The sequence below is a fragment of the Rhamphochromis sp. 'chilingali' genome (genome assembly GCF_963969265.1).
Source record: "Rhamphochromis sp. 'chilingali' genome assembly, chromosome: 10".
Classification (NCBI taxonomy): domain Eukaryota; kingdom Metazoa; phylum Chordata; class Actinopteri; order Cichliformes; family Cichlidae; genus Rhamphochromis; species Rhamphochromis sp. 'chilingali'.
In genome coordinates, this window is record NC_137937.1 from 13,422,253 (window position 1) to 13,439,096 (window position 16,844).

Below are 16,844 nucleotides of genomic sequence, written 5' to 3' on the forward strand. Positions count from 1 at the left end.
TTGCTACAAAAAACAAGGTTAGTGCTGATTATGTATGAAGTTATCCTTTACAAATCAGAAATATTACTTTAATATATTCAGCAGTTTACTGATTAAGATGTTAAGATACGGACAGATGTGAGTTTTATATGAAGGCTTAGCTCATCATGCCACTCCAAAAAAATAAAAATAAAAAAATACTGTGGTACTGTTTAATTATGTCGACAGCTCTACTGCTAAGAGAGTGTGGCACAAACTTGTTACACAACAATCTTATTCAGACATGTCGAAGAAAAACATTTCAAGAACTTCCTGAGAGTGTATCTTTTGCTGATGGCTCACATGTTAATAAATGGTGTGTCCGATTATGTGCAAGGGTGTAAATAAATTAAGGAGGTCGTATCTGCCGATAGTGCAAGTTAAAGAATTGCACCATTGAGCCCATAATTTGCTGTTTCACATTACTTTAGAGTTGAAAGCTATTTTATATTTGTACCATTTCTCATTCTGCCACAGGTTCATAACAGAGTGGCGGCAGTATTTTGTAATTAATGTGGCATCGTTCACGTCCCGTTGTTGATCCATGACTTTAGTTCATAGACTCTGTGGCTATTTTTATGTCTTACTATAGTTCAAAATTTTGGTAAGAAGGATGAAGAAAGCCATGCTTTGTGATGTGGCTAACTTGAAACTGGCATGTCGAGATCACATAAGCATGCAGTGTTTCTCGGTGTTATCGTTCATCGTTCTTAAAAGCTTCAGCCTCCAAGACAGGTCTTTGCAAACTGATGGTTGAAGTCATGATGGTTATGTAAATCTTTTATATGCAGATACCGACATTCATTCTCATCAGCATGACTTTGAGAGTCATGAAGATCTGGTTTTTATGGTCTCTACAAGTACAGCAGAGTCTACAACCTGCCCCAAAGGCCACGTTTCACAAGCTGGTATAATAGGTTCGCCGCCGCCTTTTTGTTTATTAAATTAGAGCTACTCTGCTCACACACATCCACCCAAGTTGTTAGACTCATATTGTCCAGTTGGAAAAAAATCGTCCAACCATCAGCTTATTAACATGCAACAATCTCCAAAACTAACAAACTCACTGTTTTAATTTAAAATTACCAACACTGAAACACAGTGCACTATGTATATTCAAATACCAAATTACCTGCTTTTCACGGTTTAAAAATAGCAGGCCGAATGCACTGTAGCACAGAGTAGCACTTGATATACACACGTAAAAAGAAAACGAAGGGTCTAACATATTTTACCTGCTTTTTAGTTTTTAGTAACTATAACGTCATGCATATATTCTTTAGTTCATGCACTGGAAACGAGCACAGGCCTTAAAATAGATTTAAGATTCTACAGTAACTATTGACACCTGATATTCCATCTCAATGGAATTTTCCAAACAACATTACACACAAATGAAAGATATTAGGCCATATGGCATTCACCCTGGATTGCATTTGTCTTTGCAAAACAAGTGTTTTTATCAATAATTCTCCCATAAAAGCAAAATCAAATTGAAACAGGAGAAACAAATGCTGGCAAAAGTTTCAAGGAGCCAATATAATCAAGCTAAGCCCGAATTAATACAATTAATTTCACCTGTGTGAGAAACCAACTATGGCATCAAAGTATGAGATTATAAGAAGACATTGTAATTAAGGGTGTGCGTGACTAGATAGCTAATCATTACTATTATCATGAGTCAGTACCAGACATACTAGTCGTTTAATTGTTAACAGTTCAACTGATGCTCAATACATTGTGGCCTAAATGTTATGCAGCCATCTTCCACCAGGGGGAGCTGCAATCCTGACATCGTCATAGAGGTTCTCACCACCCGGATAAGAGGAAGAAAATAAATAGATGATTTATTCTTGGTATTTTAGATTTTAACCTTTTTTCACAAATTATAGAATAATGCATGATAATACGTGATGTGAGGTACCACACTTGAGTCATTGTTGAAGAATGTGATTAAACTCAAATGTCTTTCTTAGACACTTTTTGGCACTGTCCATTAAACGGTCTTCAAATTTAACTTGATATCTGAGTGTTTCTAAGTTATACTGGTTGGTTAGCCTAATTTTATTTGTTATTTAGCCGACTATGAAATTCGTCACCATGACCATCCTTAACTGTAATAGTTTCTTCTTTAGCTTAGTCCAGCTGAGGTATAAACCAGAAGGGAAAAAGGTGAAAGATAGATTTTCCCCCACTCTACCTGGTAATGAATAGCCATATTCCGCTGATTAAGGAAGCAAAGAAACAGGGGGGGAAGAAAACAAAAATAAAAAACGTATAAAACAAAATGAGTGGAATAACATCTTAGCTCTAATAATCAGCCAAAGCACTGTGAAGGGCAAAGCAGGCATGTTGAGAGCACAACGACAACAGCAGTGCTAGGTAACAAGTTGTGCGGCAGCGTGGTTTCTGTGCAGCTTGGAGCGTGAACCAACGTCTTATGAGTGTCATCTAACATAAAGCTGAGAGAAGCCACAGATATGAGGGTTAGGTTCTCGTCCACTAACACGACTGACAGGCTACCCACCAAAAGGGGTTACTAATGGAATGTGTGCAGACAGGGTGGTGGTTGTGGGGTCCCAGGATGTTATAGCAGCTAAGTGTTGTCCTGGTCATTCATTGGCAGCACAGGAGGAAAGGAAAAGGACAAGGTAGGGAGTTGGAGACAGAATACAAAGTATCTGAGAATTCAAAGTAGTCCAAGTAGTCAAGATTGAGTAAATAAATGCACAAGTGATTCATTTCTAATTAAGGCGAGTTGCTACAGAATCATTTGTCTTGAAAATCTATGCATCTTTTCCATCCATTCCAATTAAAATTTGTTCATTTATATTTGGTAATTTAATTGGTTGTCATTTCTCTAATAGAGCCTCAATCCAGGCCATACTAATTATCTTTATAACAAGCTAAGAAGTAGCTCATTAGCTTCTCATAAAATACAGGCTTTCACTAGCTATCACCGTTCAACTCTAATTGTTTACTTTGCCCCTCATTAGACAAACTCTAGACTTATATCTTCTAGTCCTTGTATCAAATTGTGATGTTTTATCAAGCCAAAAGTTTTTTAAGATCATGTACACCAGTGCATACAGTCTTAATAACCAGAGTCACAGAAGGACAGGTGCTGTGGAGAAAGCTACCTATAGGAAGTCTGTTCTTCTTGTTGGCAGGAGTAGTAGCTGGAGAGAGCTGAGGGGTGTTGGATGGAGTGAGCTCCAGGCTGTTGCTCTTAACAGTCCGAGACTGAGGCACATTGGCCAGCAGGGTCTCCAATGCCATGTGCTCCTCCTCTCTAAGGTGGTCCCCTGCCATCAAGCCTCGAACAAACTCCACCTAGAGTTGCAAGGAAAACAGTCTCGAGTTACCAGGACTTCTTTATAGGTAATATGTAAGACATGGTTTGATCCTTAGCCACAATTACAGGCCATGGAAAAGGACTACACCGTTTTCATGTGTTCGTGGAACGTACTGAGTAATAACTGGAAGTGCAGACTGGAATACGTTACTTAAATTCTGCACTAATGACTTCTTCAGAAGCTACTTTGAGCCAGCTGTCCCAATTAAACAGACAAAATTAGAAGTGCAGAGAGGTGCCCCTCAGTATATATTTAAGTACAGGCATATAAAATCTGATTTTGGACTAAGAATGCACTTCTCCAGATAAGGTTTTTCATAAGACATTCAAGGAAGCAATGATGCACAAAGTTGGAAAAGCCCACAAAAGCATGTTAAGAGCTTCATTAACTCACAGAAAGACAAATTATCTAATAAACAGAGAAACTTAAAAACTGGCACTAAGCTTCTTGATACCACTAAAGCTTGATTTAGATTTCTGCAGGGAAATTTACTTTAGAATTTAAAAGTTACTAATATAAGCTACTCCGTTTCCAGCTTTGAGTAATTGCTCAGCTTTGCTCAAAGAACCAATGTTTGTGTATGAATAGTTTAGATAGATTGTATTTATTTATAAGCCTCCGATCAAGATCAGAGCACATTATATCTATCAAAAATGAAGTCCTCACAGTCCTTAGAACCTGAAGTGTAAGCAGGAAGTAGAATGTAGCATTTTCCAAGATCATCCGATTGATCTTAAAGGCGAATTTGGATTTGTCAAAGTTCTTTGGAAACCTAAACTGGTTCCCAGTGTGGAGTTACACACGGCTTCAGTTCATCTACAAAGTTATTTTTGCAGTGATTGGAGTAAATGACCGCACCTAGCTTTCATACTAAAAGGAATTTGATCTGTTTTATGATCTTGAATAAAAATCCATGTATTAATGCATATCCCATCAAGTCAGACAGAGCTATATGTAGGATACTTAGAACAATTTCTCTAATACATTAATTAGAGCCATCTCATCCTGCTATTGGCTTTCAAGTACCTTCGAGTGGCTCAATAGAGTAGCTAAATTTTCGAAATTTGATAACATACCAACGATTAACCTGCAAGTACTTTTTTTTTGTCAAAACACATAACAGGGACATATACTGTAACTGTAAAACAGCCTACCAGAGAAAGCAGCTGATTATGAGTAACATAGACTGCAGTCCTACTGAGGCCTTCTAGAAGATTCATTGAGGACATGGGTGGGGTTTCAACTGCTCTTCCGCCAATCACCACATCCAGAAAAGCAGCAACACAACTCTGCCAAACAGAGACCCAGAAAACACATCTTAGTACATAAGGCCCCTCATTTTTTAACCCCAAAAACCCAAACAAAAAACACATTACTCTGTTTACAGAAACAGACCTACCTTATCAAACTTGGACAAACTGCTTTTCCGCCTTGGGTCTGCATCATCGTCGGCCATTGCCAACTGCTGCAAAAGTTGCCCCACCTGTATGGCAAAACAAAAACATTGTAAACCCATCCACAACAGAATGGCCGTGTATATGACATTACAAAGAGAAAACGTGCTGCGCCACTTGCCTGCATTAAATTGAAGCGAGCCACTTCATTGATCGGTGCGTCTGAGATAATGCCATACTGCTCTGGGTTAACTATAGCTGGACAAATGAAGCAGGTCAGCAGCAGATCTGTACACATGGTGCGCACCTCTCCCACCTCAAGACGCTCTACGCATGACAAAGTCTTGTACATCTGGGACACGATCCAGCGCAGGCTGTGAGGAAAGCAGTAGGTGTTCTGCTTCAAGTAACCGATAAACTTGTTGACCAGAGCGACCAGCTTGGCTTCGTTCGCTTCGACAGCTGCCTGCACCCTCTGCTTGTAGCCCTCAGAGCCTTTCTCTCCGTAGCGCTCTTGCTGGGCCGGAGTGAGGCGCTCCGTCACTTTGGCTGGGTCGGTTTCCAGGTGGTCCTCATCTTCAACCAGAAGCTGCATAATAGGTTCGTGTAGGGTGGCAGTGAGGAAGAGCTTGGCGGAATAAAGGCCCTCGGAGAAGAGCTTGAACAGTATGCTGAAGGCACAGGTTCCCCGTCGGAGTAAACGACGAGGGTTGTCACTCTCCTTCAGCTCAAACTCTATCAAGTACCGCAACACCTGGTAGTTGGAAAGAAAGATGGATGAACCAGACGAAAACCTCTTATCTCACTGAAAACCTATGAAACTGTTACTAATGTGTAACAGCAGAAGCAGGTGGGATCACTGACCTGTAGTAAGTAGCTCTCATCCTCCTGCATGATACAGTTGCCATAAAGTGAGGTGAAGACTGTATATATGGCACCTTGAGTGTGCTCCTGGATCAGCCTCTCTCCTGCCACCAAGCAGGACGCAACCAGCCGGGGATTATCCCTCAACCTGGCCAAGAACTCTCCATAGATTGTTTCATGAAAGCCCAGAGTCTTGTAGCCATCAATAAACTGTGTATCTTCCAACATTTTGGCATGTTGGCAGCATTCAGCCGGAGAGGCCTCAGCACTGTGGAACAGAGTTGTGTCATTACCACATTTTATAGAATTCCTTCCACCAACAGCAGTTTTAATCTTTCCATTTTTTCCTCCCTAAAAAGACCAAACTCAACTAAAAGTTTAGAATTGCACTAAAATGTTTGCATCTAGCTCCGTTTTACTTACCAATCTGGCTAAAATGTCTTTCTGCAAACCAAGTCAAATCTTGGAAATGCCCAACTTTCCTTAACTCTCCCCCAAATAAATTGTAATTTTTACATTGCTCTCTGCGTATAGGTTAAAAATACAAAATATTCGGGACTTTTCTCTTATTCGCCAACAATACAGTGAATCGTGACAGTAGATCTAACCTAGTGAGAATGAGACGATCGAGGTTGATGCGCTGCTGCTTTGCAATCCATGCAGCGCGGTACAGCCTCTCAGCTGTCTTCAGCACATCACTGTTGAGCCTCTGGATCAGCTGCTTCTCTGACGCCACATACAGCCGCTCCTGCTTCAGGTGGTGGGCCAGAGTGTGGATATCTGGCTTCACCATCTTCAACGGCTCACTCAGGCAGAGAGGCAAATGACTGGAGCATGAAAGAGACAAGATCCAATGGAAACAACGTAAATCGGTATAGTATGTGGAACTAAAACTAAATAGACATTTTTAAAAAATAAAAAAAAAAAAAAAAACTTTTATCAACCGTGACATCAACAAGAGAAAGGTTTCTATCAGGGGAACTGCACCGATTTCACACACAGAAGTTTCTGATATTTCAGTCACAGTTGTGTCACAAGGGCACATTGGTAGGAGGAAGTGAGAACTCACCAGGCAGGGACAATAAAATGATGCTATTGGTTTTATTAAATACTGTTTGCCACACATGTTACATTTTATTCAGTTTCCTGTAAGTCTCAACTTTGTGAAAGTGAAGGATTAAATTCCTGGAAAAACTATAAAGTGCTGAAACTGAAAGGATTTACCTTTTCCTTTTTTTTAATGTTTGTTTTGTTTTTTTAAACAAACAAAATGGAGAAACTGTCTTTTAGTCACTTTTTGGGCAGTTATTGTAACGTTCTACCACAGGCAACCGTGCTGTTGAAGGGTCAAGTATATGTATGAAATGAAGTATATGTAGAGAGTAGTATTCTAATGGTTTGCAATTGTTCTATAGCAGATCATTTTCTCTCTAAAGAATTGGCTTAATATGGGGTATGATCAAAAAGTTCTGGGAATCGGCCCCCGAGAAGAAGAAAAACAACACTTTAAATTTGGCTGCCCTCCACTTTAGGATCCTCTTCTTGTATTGAGTATTGAGGTCCAAATTTCAGTCCTCCTTGGCGGCTGCTTATCGGGGCCTGGAGCCTGGGGCTCGCTCGGGCCCCTTCGGGGGTGGGGTGCCCCCGGCCTCTCGGCCTGGGGCTCGGTCACTCAGGCACAGCTGGCTGCCGGCGGAGCTCATGGGCGCGTCACTGCAACTCCCCCTGGCTTCTGCTCCGCGGCTGCTGAGTGAACCCTCATCTGGGACTCTCCTCAGCTCTTACTGGAACAGTGGCGCGGCTGCCCCTCTGTTGGTCTTCCATGGTCTCTTGTGTTCTGGGGGCCTCTGGATGTCTGGAGTTTTGATCTCCTCCATACCTGCTTCACACCCTGGAGGACGGGGCTGTGGCCCCCCCACACTCCCTAGCAGATCGTTACATGGAGAAACCTTTGGAATACAAGCGCGCTGATCCACACAGGTATGCACACGGGTGTTCACTGCTCGTAGACCCAAATTACACCTTTCTTGGCTGCTACTTCGAAGCACATCTGTCCTGCGTGCTGCACAACAACATTGAATATTTAGTATTTACTGCTGTTTACACTTAGCTAGATTAATGCGATGGTGTTGTGTTTAGTATGTTGCTTTGTTTTTTTTTTTGTCTTTTTTTGCTTGTTTTCTATTCTTCTCTCAACAGGTGATCCAGGAGATTTTTTTTTCTCCCCCCCTTTCTCACTGTCCCTCTCCCCTTCTGTTTTTCCTTTCCTTCCTCTTTCTTTCTCCCTTTCCTATCCCTCAGTCATGTCTGTCCCGTCTGTAACATCTGAAAATAAAATATAATGGGACAGGCGGGAAAAAAAAAAAAAAAAAAAAAAAAAGAGTATTGAGGTCCAAATTTCAATGCACAGTGTGCCAGTACACAATGGCTATGACCAGAGACCCAGTTCACAACACCAGTGATGAACCTCCACTCAAATTTGGGTTATTTTGAAATAAGTTTATGTTTGACCTCTGTGTGTTTTCAGATCCTTGGTTAAATAATTGCAGAGTACACAGTACAGGTAGCCCTAACAGAACTTTCAACAGTCCTAAAAGTGGTCCAAAGATGCACAAGGGGTTGACCTTGAAGGAGAAAATTTTAACTCTGTTTCTTTTTTCCCCTCATGGGCAGATTCCCAGAAAATTAAGATCACACCACATACTACATTGTTCATGATGGTTACATCATACAAGGAAAATGATCATTTGCATTCAGTGTGTTTTGAAGACTGGCCCAGTGACAACTGCAAAAGCAGGCTTTGTCACAAGCTCTGGGACGCGCTACAGAGCAGAAAATGCAAATCATTCTTCCTTTGCCACTCATACACAGCCAAAACACATAATCCAAGCAGAATGCGTGAAATTTGAATGATTTCTTCCTTAATTCTATCCACAAAAGCCTCTTTGTGTGTGGTTGCAAACATTTAAAAAAACGATTAAAATAAGGAGTTTAGGCACTGGGAGGAGAAGAAGAATAAGACTAATGGAAAAAACTGCCTTAAAAGCAGGAACGACTGCAGGGCAGCGTCACTGCTCGGAAGATAACAGACAACTACAACATTAGAGCTGATACACCAAGCAAATCAAATTGGTTATGCAGACATAATGATTGGCTTTACATTGAATTCCCATGGCAAAGAACAAACAGCGATTCTTTTACTTCACTATTCATCATTTTTATGTTTACATTTTTCATTAAAAGCAGCATTATAACATTATGTGACTATATATAGTCAAATGGTAAAAATGGCTGATCAGAAACACCAAAGAAATGAATAAAGTAGTGGTGTCAGCGTCGTTAAAATGACGTTAACGTCATAACCGCATTAACGCGGCAAATCTCCGTTAGCGCGTTAACGTAGATCGCCCCGTGCGTGGGGCTGCACGGCAATAACGCATTAACGAGCTACCCGCTCTAATGCATTAACAAGCTACCCGCGCTAACGTGCAGCCCCACGCACAGGGCGATCCACGTTAACTCGCTAACGGAGATTTGCTGCGTTAATGCGGTTATGACGTCATTTTAATGAGATTAACACTGACAGCACTAGAATAAAGACATTTATTATTATTATTCTTTGCAAGCAACATATTTTGTGTATAAGAAGTAGTAATCAATTGTAAGCTCTATTATTATAACTGCTTGATGAACACTTATTTACAGACATGCATGCCATTAGATTCCAGTCACCCCAGCGCGTCACTGTACTAAAAATTGTTTAGCATAATGTAGTTACAAACAATATACATGTAACGTAGACATAATGTCAACAACGCGTGTCTGCATAACCTAGATGTGATGTTGTTGTTTGTTTTGAAACCAGCTTTACACATCTAAAAAAATAAAATAAAATAAATTCCCCACTCGCCCTGCAGGCGATCTCTATCCCTTCAAGCTCGGGCCCTCTAACAGATGCCTAGGACTGTGCTCTTTGGACAGAGATCTCAGATGTTGTTCCAGGGATGACACTCCCCCAGTGTGGAGGTCACTGCCCTGAGTGCTCCAATTACCATAGCGACTACTGTTGCCTTCCCCCTCCACAGCTTCCCAAGCTCTTCTCTCAGCCCTTGGTACTTCTCCAGCTTCTCGTGTTCCTTCCTCCTGATGTCGCTATCACTCGGTATAGATACATCTGTCACTAGGGGTGTTTTCCTCTGTTTGTCCACCACTCCTATGTCTTGTTAGTTAGCCATCACCAGTTTGTCTGTATATAAAAGTCCTACAGGATCTTAGCTTGGCAATTCCTGAGGAGTCAGCTGAATGTGAAGAACAAGATCTGGGCAATCAACATGCCTGTGATCAGATACCCCACTGTGATGATAAGCTGGCCAAAGGAGGAGATAGAAGCTACTAGGGGTGGGCAGTATAAACGGTATACGGTAGAAACGATATAAATTTGGCCAACGGTAGAGATTTTGACTATACCGCTCTACCGCAATAGAGCATGTTGATGGTGTCATCAAGCTGCACCTGTTTTGGTCGAAAGCATTACAGCGGCTGCAAACAACATCATCTGCAAATTATGCCGGGCGACAGTAATAGCAAAAAGACGAAGCACTTTTGAAATATGGGGAAAACCAAAAACTGCGTTTCCTCCACTTCCGTACCATTGATTCATTAATGCTGAATTCTCTCGCAGCTGCTCTATTCCCATGTTGTTGCAGTATATTAATGACCAACCTCGTATTGTGGATGGATTATCTCAGTTGTTCTCCTGACTGAAGTTTGGTCCCTTTATAGCATCCTGCCATGCAATTGCATTTGTCCCTAACCACCAGAAACCTTCACGTTAACTTTTATCGAGTGGAAAAAAGTTAGCGTTCATCCTTCAGCTTCACTGTGCTAATGTTATGCTAACGTAACTGTTTTGCTAGCGATCACGTAGGACATCATTATATACCAGCTAGCCCAACTTCAGTAACCCTACAAAAGTCACTGCTGTTTAGTTTTCTGTCTTCATTTATGTTGGAAGTGATAGCAGAGCTGTACGTTTTAATTTTTGATATAGCAAGTCAAAACATTAAGTGGAAACTAGCGAGCTAACTTCCTGCTAACTTCTAACTCCGTTGAATTTAATAAATTCTGTTTTCATGGATGCCTGGATGTTAAACTTAATTTTTACACCTGGTAGAGCAGCAACGCTCATCATTTTATTAAAGATGAAAGAATTTAGACAGCTTTTAACTCTCAGTGATGCCACATAGGGCTGTGCGATTTGACCAAAATCTCATTTCCCGAAAAAAGAATTCTATCGTCCTGATAGCGATATAAATCACAAAAATGTAACAAGTTCTGTAAATTCTGTGAATCTCGGGCAGCTCGACTTGCATGAAGTGTTTCCAGCTGCGTGTCATGTAGCTGGAGTCGAGTGTTTTAACCGATGCATGAAACGATACATTTTTAGACATAAGTTGTAACAGCCTCAGTTTTCTTTATGAGTATTTATTACACAGGGTGCTGCGGGGAAAAGCCTGTTCTAACGTTTGAGTCTAAGGTCTATTTTTTAGCACCTGGCGGCTCTTTTTTACTTCTCATCCATAAATAATCTGCTCTTTCACGTGATTCAGTTTATTTTGAAAAGTCTCAACAGGATCTTGAGCTTTATTGTGAAAGGTTTATGTGGAACATAAACAAGCGGACACGCGATGGTGTTACCATCGTTGTTGCTAACCATAACGCATAAAAACAGGCGCTTGTCCGTCCGTAGTGTGGTTATATTAAATATAAGAGAAATAGAGAACTTTAAGAAATTAATATAGCCACTACAGTGTCCATCAAAACGATGAAAAAAATATTGCCGTAAACAGTTTATTTTAAATGAAACGATAGACGTTTTTATATCGTCATCCGATATATATCGTTATATCGAATAGGGCTGGGCTATATCATACCGTTCACGGTAATACCGGTGTAATTTTGGGCAACGATAGGAAAATGAAATATCGCGATAGAATATGGGTAAAATGCGCATGCGCAGTGCCTTTGTTTACATACGCACATGGCGGCGACGCAGAATGAGAAGAGCGAAAGTGGATCATTAAATGAAACGGATGAACCAGAATTGGTTTGTAAAAATGCTGCAACTCCAGTGGTGTGGAACTGGTTTAGCTTTTGTCCGTCAGATATACAACAAAGCACTATTTTTGGTAGCGCATGCTAGCGGGCCGTCGTTATTATCGTGTTGTTTGGAAAATACGGCATACTTAAAATCAATCCTTTGATTTTTCTGAAAATCGACAGTGCCCCTTATAATCCCGTGTGCCTTTTGACCTCGAAACGATTTTATGTCGTACACGGCACTAAAAAAATCTGTCACATGTTTTAGTACGACTTTGCTAAGCTACGAAGCTGCACAGCTTGATGGATTGTCGGAGCATTACGGCTATCGTAGGCAGGCGCCACACGGAGTGATACGTACTGTGCTTCAACATAATATTACCATATTGTGTGTGTATAACCTCTTTTTAAGTTTTGTGGATATTATACATGGTTATGCTGAGGATATGTCGGCCAATTTCCACTGGAAATGCCTTTTGGTTAAATTGTCAGCAAGGAATTTGCACTATTACATTTTTATATAACTTTAATGTACATAAAAAAACAGCTGCTTGTTTAAGTGAAAATACATTGATAGGGTTTTTTGCACTAATAAAGTTGTGGAGTTGTAAAGCATTTTGTCTAGTGTCAATTATATCGTCAGTTATATCGTTATCGCAAATTTTCAAATGTATATTGTGATAAATATTTTTGGTCATATCACCCTGCTCTAATATCGAACAGCCCTAATGCCACAGTGTTCGTTTGACTTTGGGACCTGAAGAAGACGGAGTTTTGGACCCAGATTACTTCGCAAGCAGCCGTAATGTTCCGGCAATCCATCAAGCGGTGCGCCTTCATAGCTTACCAAAGTCGTACTAAAACATTTTTTGACAGATTTCTGCGTGCCGTGTATCACATAAAATCGGTTTCAGGTCAGTAAGCACAACCAGAATTCATACATAAGGCACACTGTTGATTTTTGAGAAAAATTAAAGGATTTTAAGTGTGCCTTATAGTGTGTAAAATACGTTATACAGAAGAAAAGAATATATCGCGATATATATCGTTACCACACATGCTTCTAATTATACCGTGATATGGATATAGGCCATATCGCCCAGCCCTTGAAGCTACTGACATCAACACAAGCTCCTTACAATGCATGGAGGGTTTCACCCCAAGTCTGCCAGCCTGAGTCTGCACATTAAGCAGGAAGAAGAAGACCAAGGAGTAGTCACTGTCAGTACCAATCTCTACTTTCAATCATCTCTCTATTTTCTCTATTAATTAACAAATTGTGTTATTTATAAAATGTCAAATATTAATGATCAGTGTGAACTAAGGCTTCAGATGTTGTGCTTATCAACATAAAGGCTAAAAAAAACAACAACAACAGAAAAACCCACATCAGTCAGCCGTTAAGCTTTGGAAATGACCAAAATGATTAACCAATGATTAGTAAAAAAGGTGCCAATCATTTCCAAACTTTACCATAGTCCAGTGGTTACAGAAAGGCTTATCCATTTTGTGATGTTGAATTTTCCCGTTCCACTACTGATGATACTAATACATTGGAACAACAAATCCCTGGTTGGGTCTTTATTGTACTGTAAACTGCTCTAGATTTTGGACCTTTGTAAATTAACAGATCAGAATAATAAAGACAAAAAAGTCATTTTCTCTCAGTTCAAAAGTCATTTCAGATCTGAACGTAAGTCACTGACAGGTAATTCCCATATGGAAAAGATATATATAAATCTTATAAAGTTTTTATCTGTCTTGTATGAAACTTGTATGAAAAGCATACAAGAGTGAAAACACATATAAGATCCCTTGAAAAATTATATAATGAAACTTGTATGTTTTGTATACTTACTAAAAACATATATGATTTACTCATGAAAGTGGCCACTTTCATGAGTAAATCATATATGTTTTTATTATTTCTTTTCCATATGGGATTGGCTTACAAGCACACTTATGGCGCACTTCCACTGAGCCGCTCATCTTCTTGAATAAGCACATTCCTCACATATTTGGACAGAAGTGAAAAAGCAACTAGGCTTTTAAGTGTCTAGCAGAGAGGTTTACTGCCATTTGCCACAGCCTCATGTGCATGCGAGCGTCAATACAATCCACAGAGTAGAGCTACCTGGTGAGTCAGTCATGGAGAGCACAGAGGAACTCTAAAGCAGAAGAGAAACCAAACAACAGACACTGAGGGAAGGCTTAATCTTCAACTCTGTAAGCTGCATGTGAGAATAAAAGTCGTGGCAGGACAGCCACTGAAATCTGTTAACATGAGTCACGAGAGGACCGAGTGTTCACTCATAACATCTCTAAACGCCTTAATTTATTATCAATGCCAGGGCAAGTCTAGGGGAAAAAAAAACTTCTGATGGTGCTTATTAAATGAAGGAGGATAATGTGAGCAGAAGTTAAGTAGGTTGTGGTGAAGAAAATACTCATAGGGGAAAATAGAAGACAGGGAGCAAAAAGCAAACCAAGGAGCTAACTGAAATGACTCATTAGCAAAACTCCATCTTGATAACAATAATAATACAATGCCACACCACAATACAATAAATAAATAAATCTCTCATTGTTCTTGCTTTTTTCTCCAGATTTATTTTTCTCATTCGGTTACACAGATATTATTGATAAATTATTGTCTTAAAAGGGGCTGTATCAAGACACCACCGTTAGCGTGGACAATGTTCTGGGACTTATTCTGCGCTTCCTACTTCTAGTAAATATCTCAGCATCGGAGTAAAGGTGTTTGGATCACAGCCCACTCCACCCACTACATGAGCGCACACACAAACCAACAGAACTGAGTGTTTTTTTTATTTATAGATTTAAAGGATTTCACTTTCCACAAAAGGTATCTGCGGTCCCGAGCAAACATCCTCTTCACACTTCCCTTTCTCAGAATTTCTTACACTGCTCAGCAGGCAGATAGTGTACAGAAAATATGTGAGGCTTACGGGTGACCTTTCTCAGCATTTTTCCTGAACCTCAATCCTTTCTGAAGGAGTAAAAACTAACCGTTCGCTGCAGGTTTGGCCAATTTAACCAGCACACACTTTATTAATGCATCAGGACAAGAACTGATGAAACACGAAATGAAACGGAGCAAGAATAAAAGTAAACATCACCTGAGGGGTGGCTGCAGATCATTGTATTACAACAAATTTATAATAATAATAATAATGATTATTATCATTATTATTATTATTATTATTATTATTATTATCTGGATTAACTAACAATGACTCCCCACTGCTGCCTGCTTGCTTTACTATTGAGCATTTTGAGCAACAAATTTGAATGGACTGTAGCTGAGGTTTCAGACTGAAAAACTTGAACCTTGGTCAGGCACTTTGTAGTCACAAATACAGAGGAATAAAGTCCTGTTTGCTGAGCCTCAGTCAGATCTGAATCACATTCAATTTTTAGTAAAGACTTAAACTGAAAGTGACTACTGAGGCTATAAACAAAAAAGCATGACGTGATGAGCAATATGGGAGTTATGGGCTTAGATAACTAAGGACGTGGAAACTGTAGCTCTAGTTATTTTACAGGTGCTAAGACTTTACTGCACTGTACTGTACAACAAATACGTGTATGTTTGTGTTGTGATTTTTGTCATTAAGCTTAACCTTGGGGGGGAAAAAATTACAACTTTTTTTTAAAGACATAACACACGACAAGGAGCAACGTTTCACATTTTGCAATTGGCAACGAACAGGCTGAATTAAATTTGAGTTAACCGGCTTCATTTTTTGTAATCTACCAGTAATTACTATAATGATAACGGACAAAACCGAGCGATAATTACTTATTGCCAGAAACATGTACCGCTTATTTGAATAGTCGTGTTCAATGACAACATGCTTCTGATATCCTAAGGCCTAACAAGCCTTAACGTTACAAACATCATGTTTGTACCTATGTTTTTACGTTACTTTAGACACCGCACCCACTTTTCTCAGTGAGTGGGTGAAAGCATATCTAACACAAAATCTGAATAAAACATGTACATTTTCTAACTGCCGTGCATTTGTGTGTTTATAGTGTCCTTGATTTGATGCTGTTTCCACTCCTGAGATTTGGCCAAGCAGCCAGCAGATCGAGATGGGTAATGTTAATGCCCGTAAACGTCTGCTCCATTAACTTGTAGTAGATCACCACAAGACGACCCGGGAATCATATCAATTAAACCATATGACCGGTATTTGCCAGCTAAAAGCTATGAAGGAAAGTGGAACAAGGGGCACCCAGGTGTCACACTGCTTCCAGTAAAGACGAACTTGCGAATGCACTGATTTGTGGGACGCGGAAAGAAAGTAGCCCTGTGAACTGGCTAATTTTGTAGTAGCCTGCTAATGTTAACCAAGTTAAACTGGGCTAACGTTTGCGAGCAGGTCAAGCTAATGATGAGCTAGCCCGATAGCTACGTTAGCTTAGCTTTAGGCTGCAAGCTCCTGAGTGGACCAAATGTGAACAACAATACGCGTTACCATAAAATCAGTCACTTACCAAACGTAATTAGTCCGTACTAATTGTTCCCACCTCCTCTAAACACAGCTGATCATAAGATTTCTCGAGTCAGTCAAGTGTTTGTTGGCGGTTAGCGGTCTCACACTGCCTTCTTCATTAGCGAACGCTGCTGTCATTTACTGTCATCACGAGGAGACCTGCGCAACGCGCATGCGCAAAAGGAAGCATTTGGGTCGTTAAAGGGACATTTCACGCTAAAATAGAAAACATGTTTAAACATCAGGTTTCCTGGAAATTAAGGAGGTTTAAACCTTCCTCTTGTGGTACCTTTCCGTTACTATCTCTTATGTTAACTGATCGGTTTTGACCCGTGTCCTAAATCAACCAAAGAATATCCTCAAAACAATGGTTTACCATGCAGTTTGATTGTTAGTTACCTTGTTAGGCTTCCTTATCCATGAAAAGACTGGTTTTAATATTTTTCTTGTAGCTCCCAGGCCCTTTCTTTTTACAGCATATCTCGTTTCCATTCTAAAAAATTTTTTAAAATAAAAGGGTGTTATGTTACCTTACTATCGTTGACAGGTAATGGAACACACACACACACACACACAAACACACACACACA

At 40.1% G+C, this 16,844-nt stretch overlaps 1 protein-coding gene across 1 annotated transcript in view; it reads right to left on the bottom strand.

Moving 5' to 3' along the window:
• gapvd1 (GTPase activating protein and VPS9 domains 1) overlaps positions 1-16,402 on the bottom strand; it is a 29,933-nt gene extending 13,531 nt beyond the window's left edge. The window contains exons 1-7 of the mRNA XM_080895007.1: positions 16,256-16,402; positions 6,241-6,459; positions 5,633-5,900; positions 4,950-5,522; positions 4,774-4,857; positions 4,529-4,663; positions 3,159-3,351 (exon numbers count right to left, since the gene is read on the bottom strand). Of these exons, the coding sequence (XP_080751133.1) occupies positions 3,159-3,351; positions 4,529-4,663; positions 4,774-4,857; positions 4,950-5,522; positions 5,633-5,900; positions 6,241-6,425 (1,438 nt within the window). The 5' untranslated portion in view covers positions 6,426-6,459; positions 16,256-16,402. The remainder of the gene's footprint in view (positions 1-3,158; positions 3,352-4,528; positions 4,664-4,773; positions 4,858-4,949; positions 5,523-5,632; positions 5,901-6,240; positions 6,460-16,255) is intronic.
• Between the last annotated feature and the right edge of the window lie 442 nt (positions 16,403-16,844).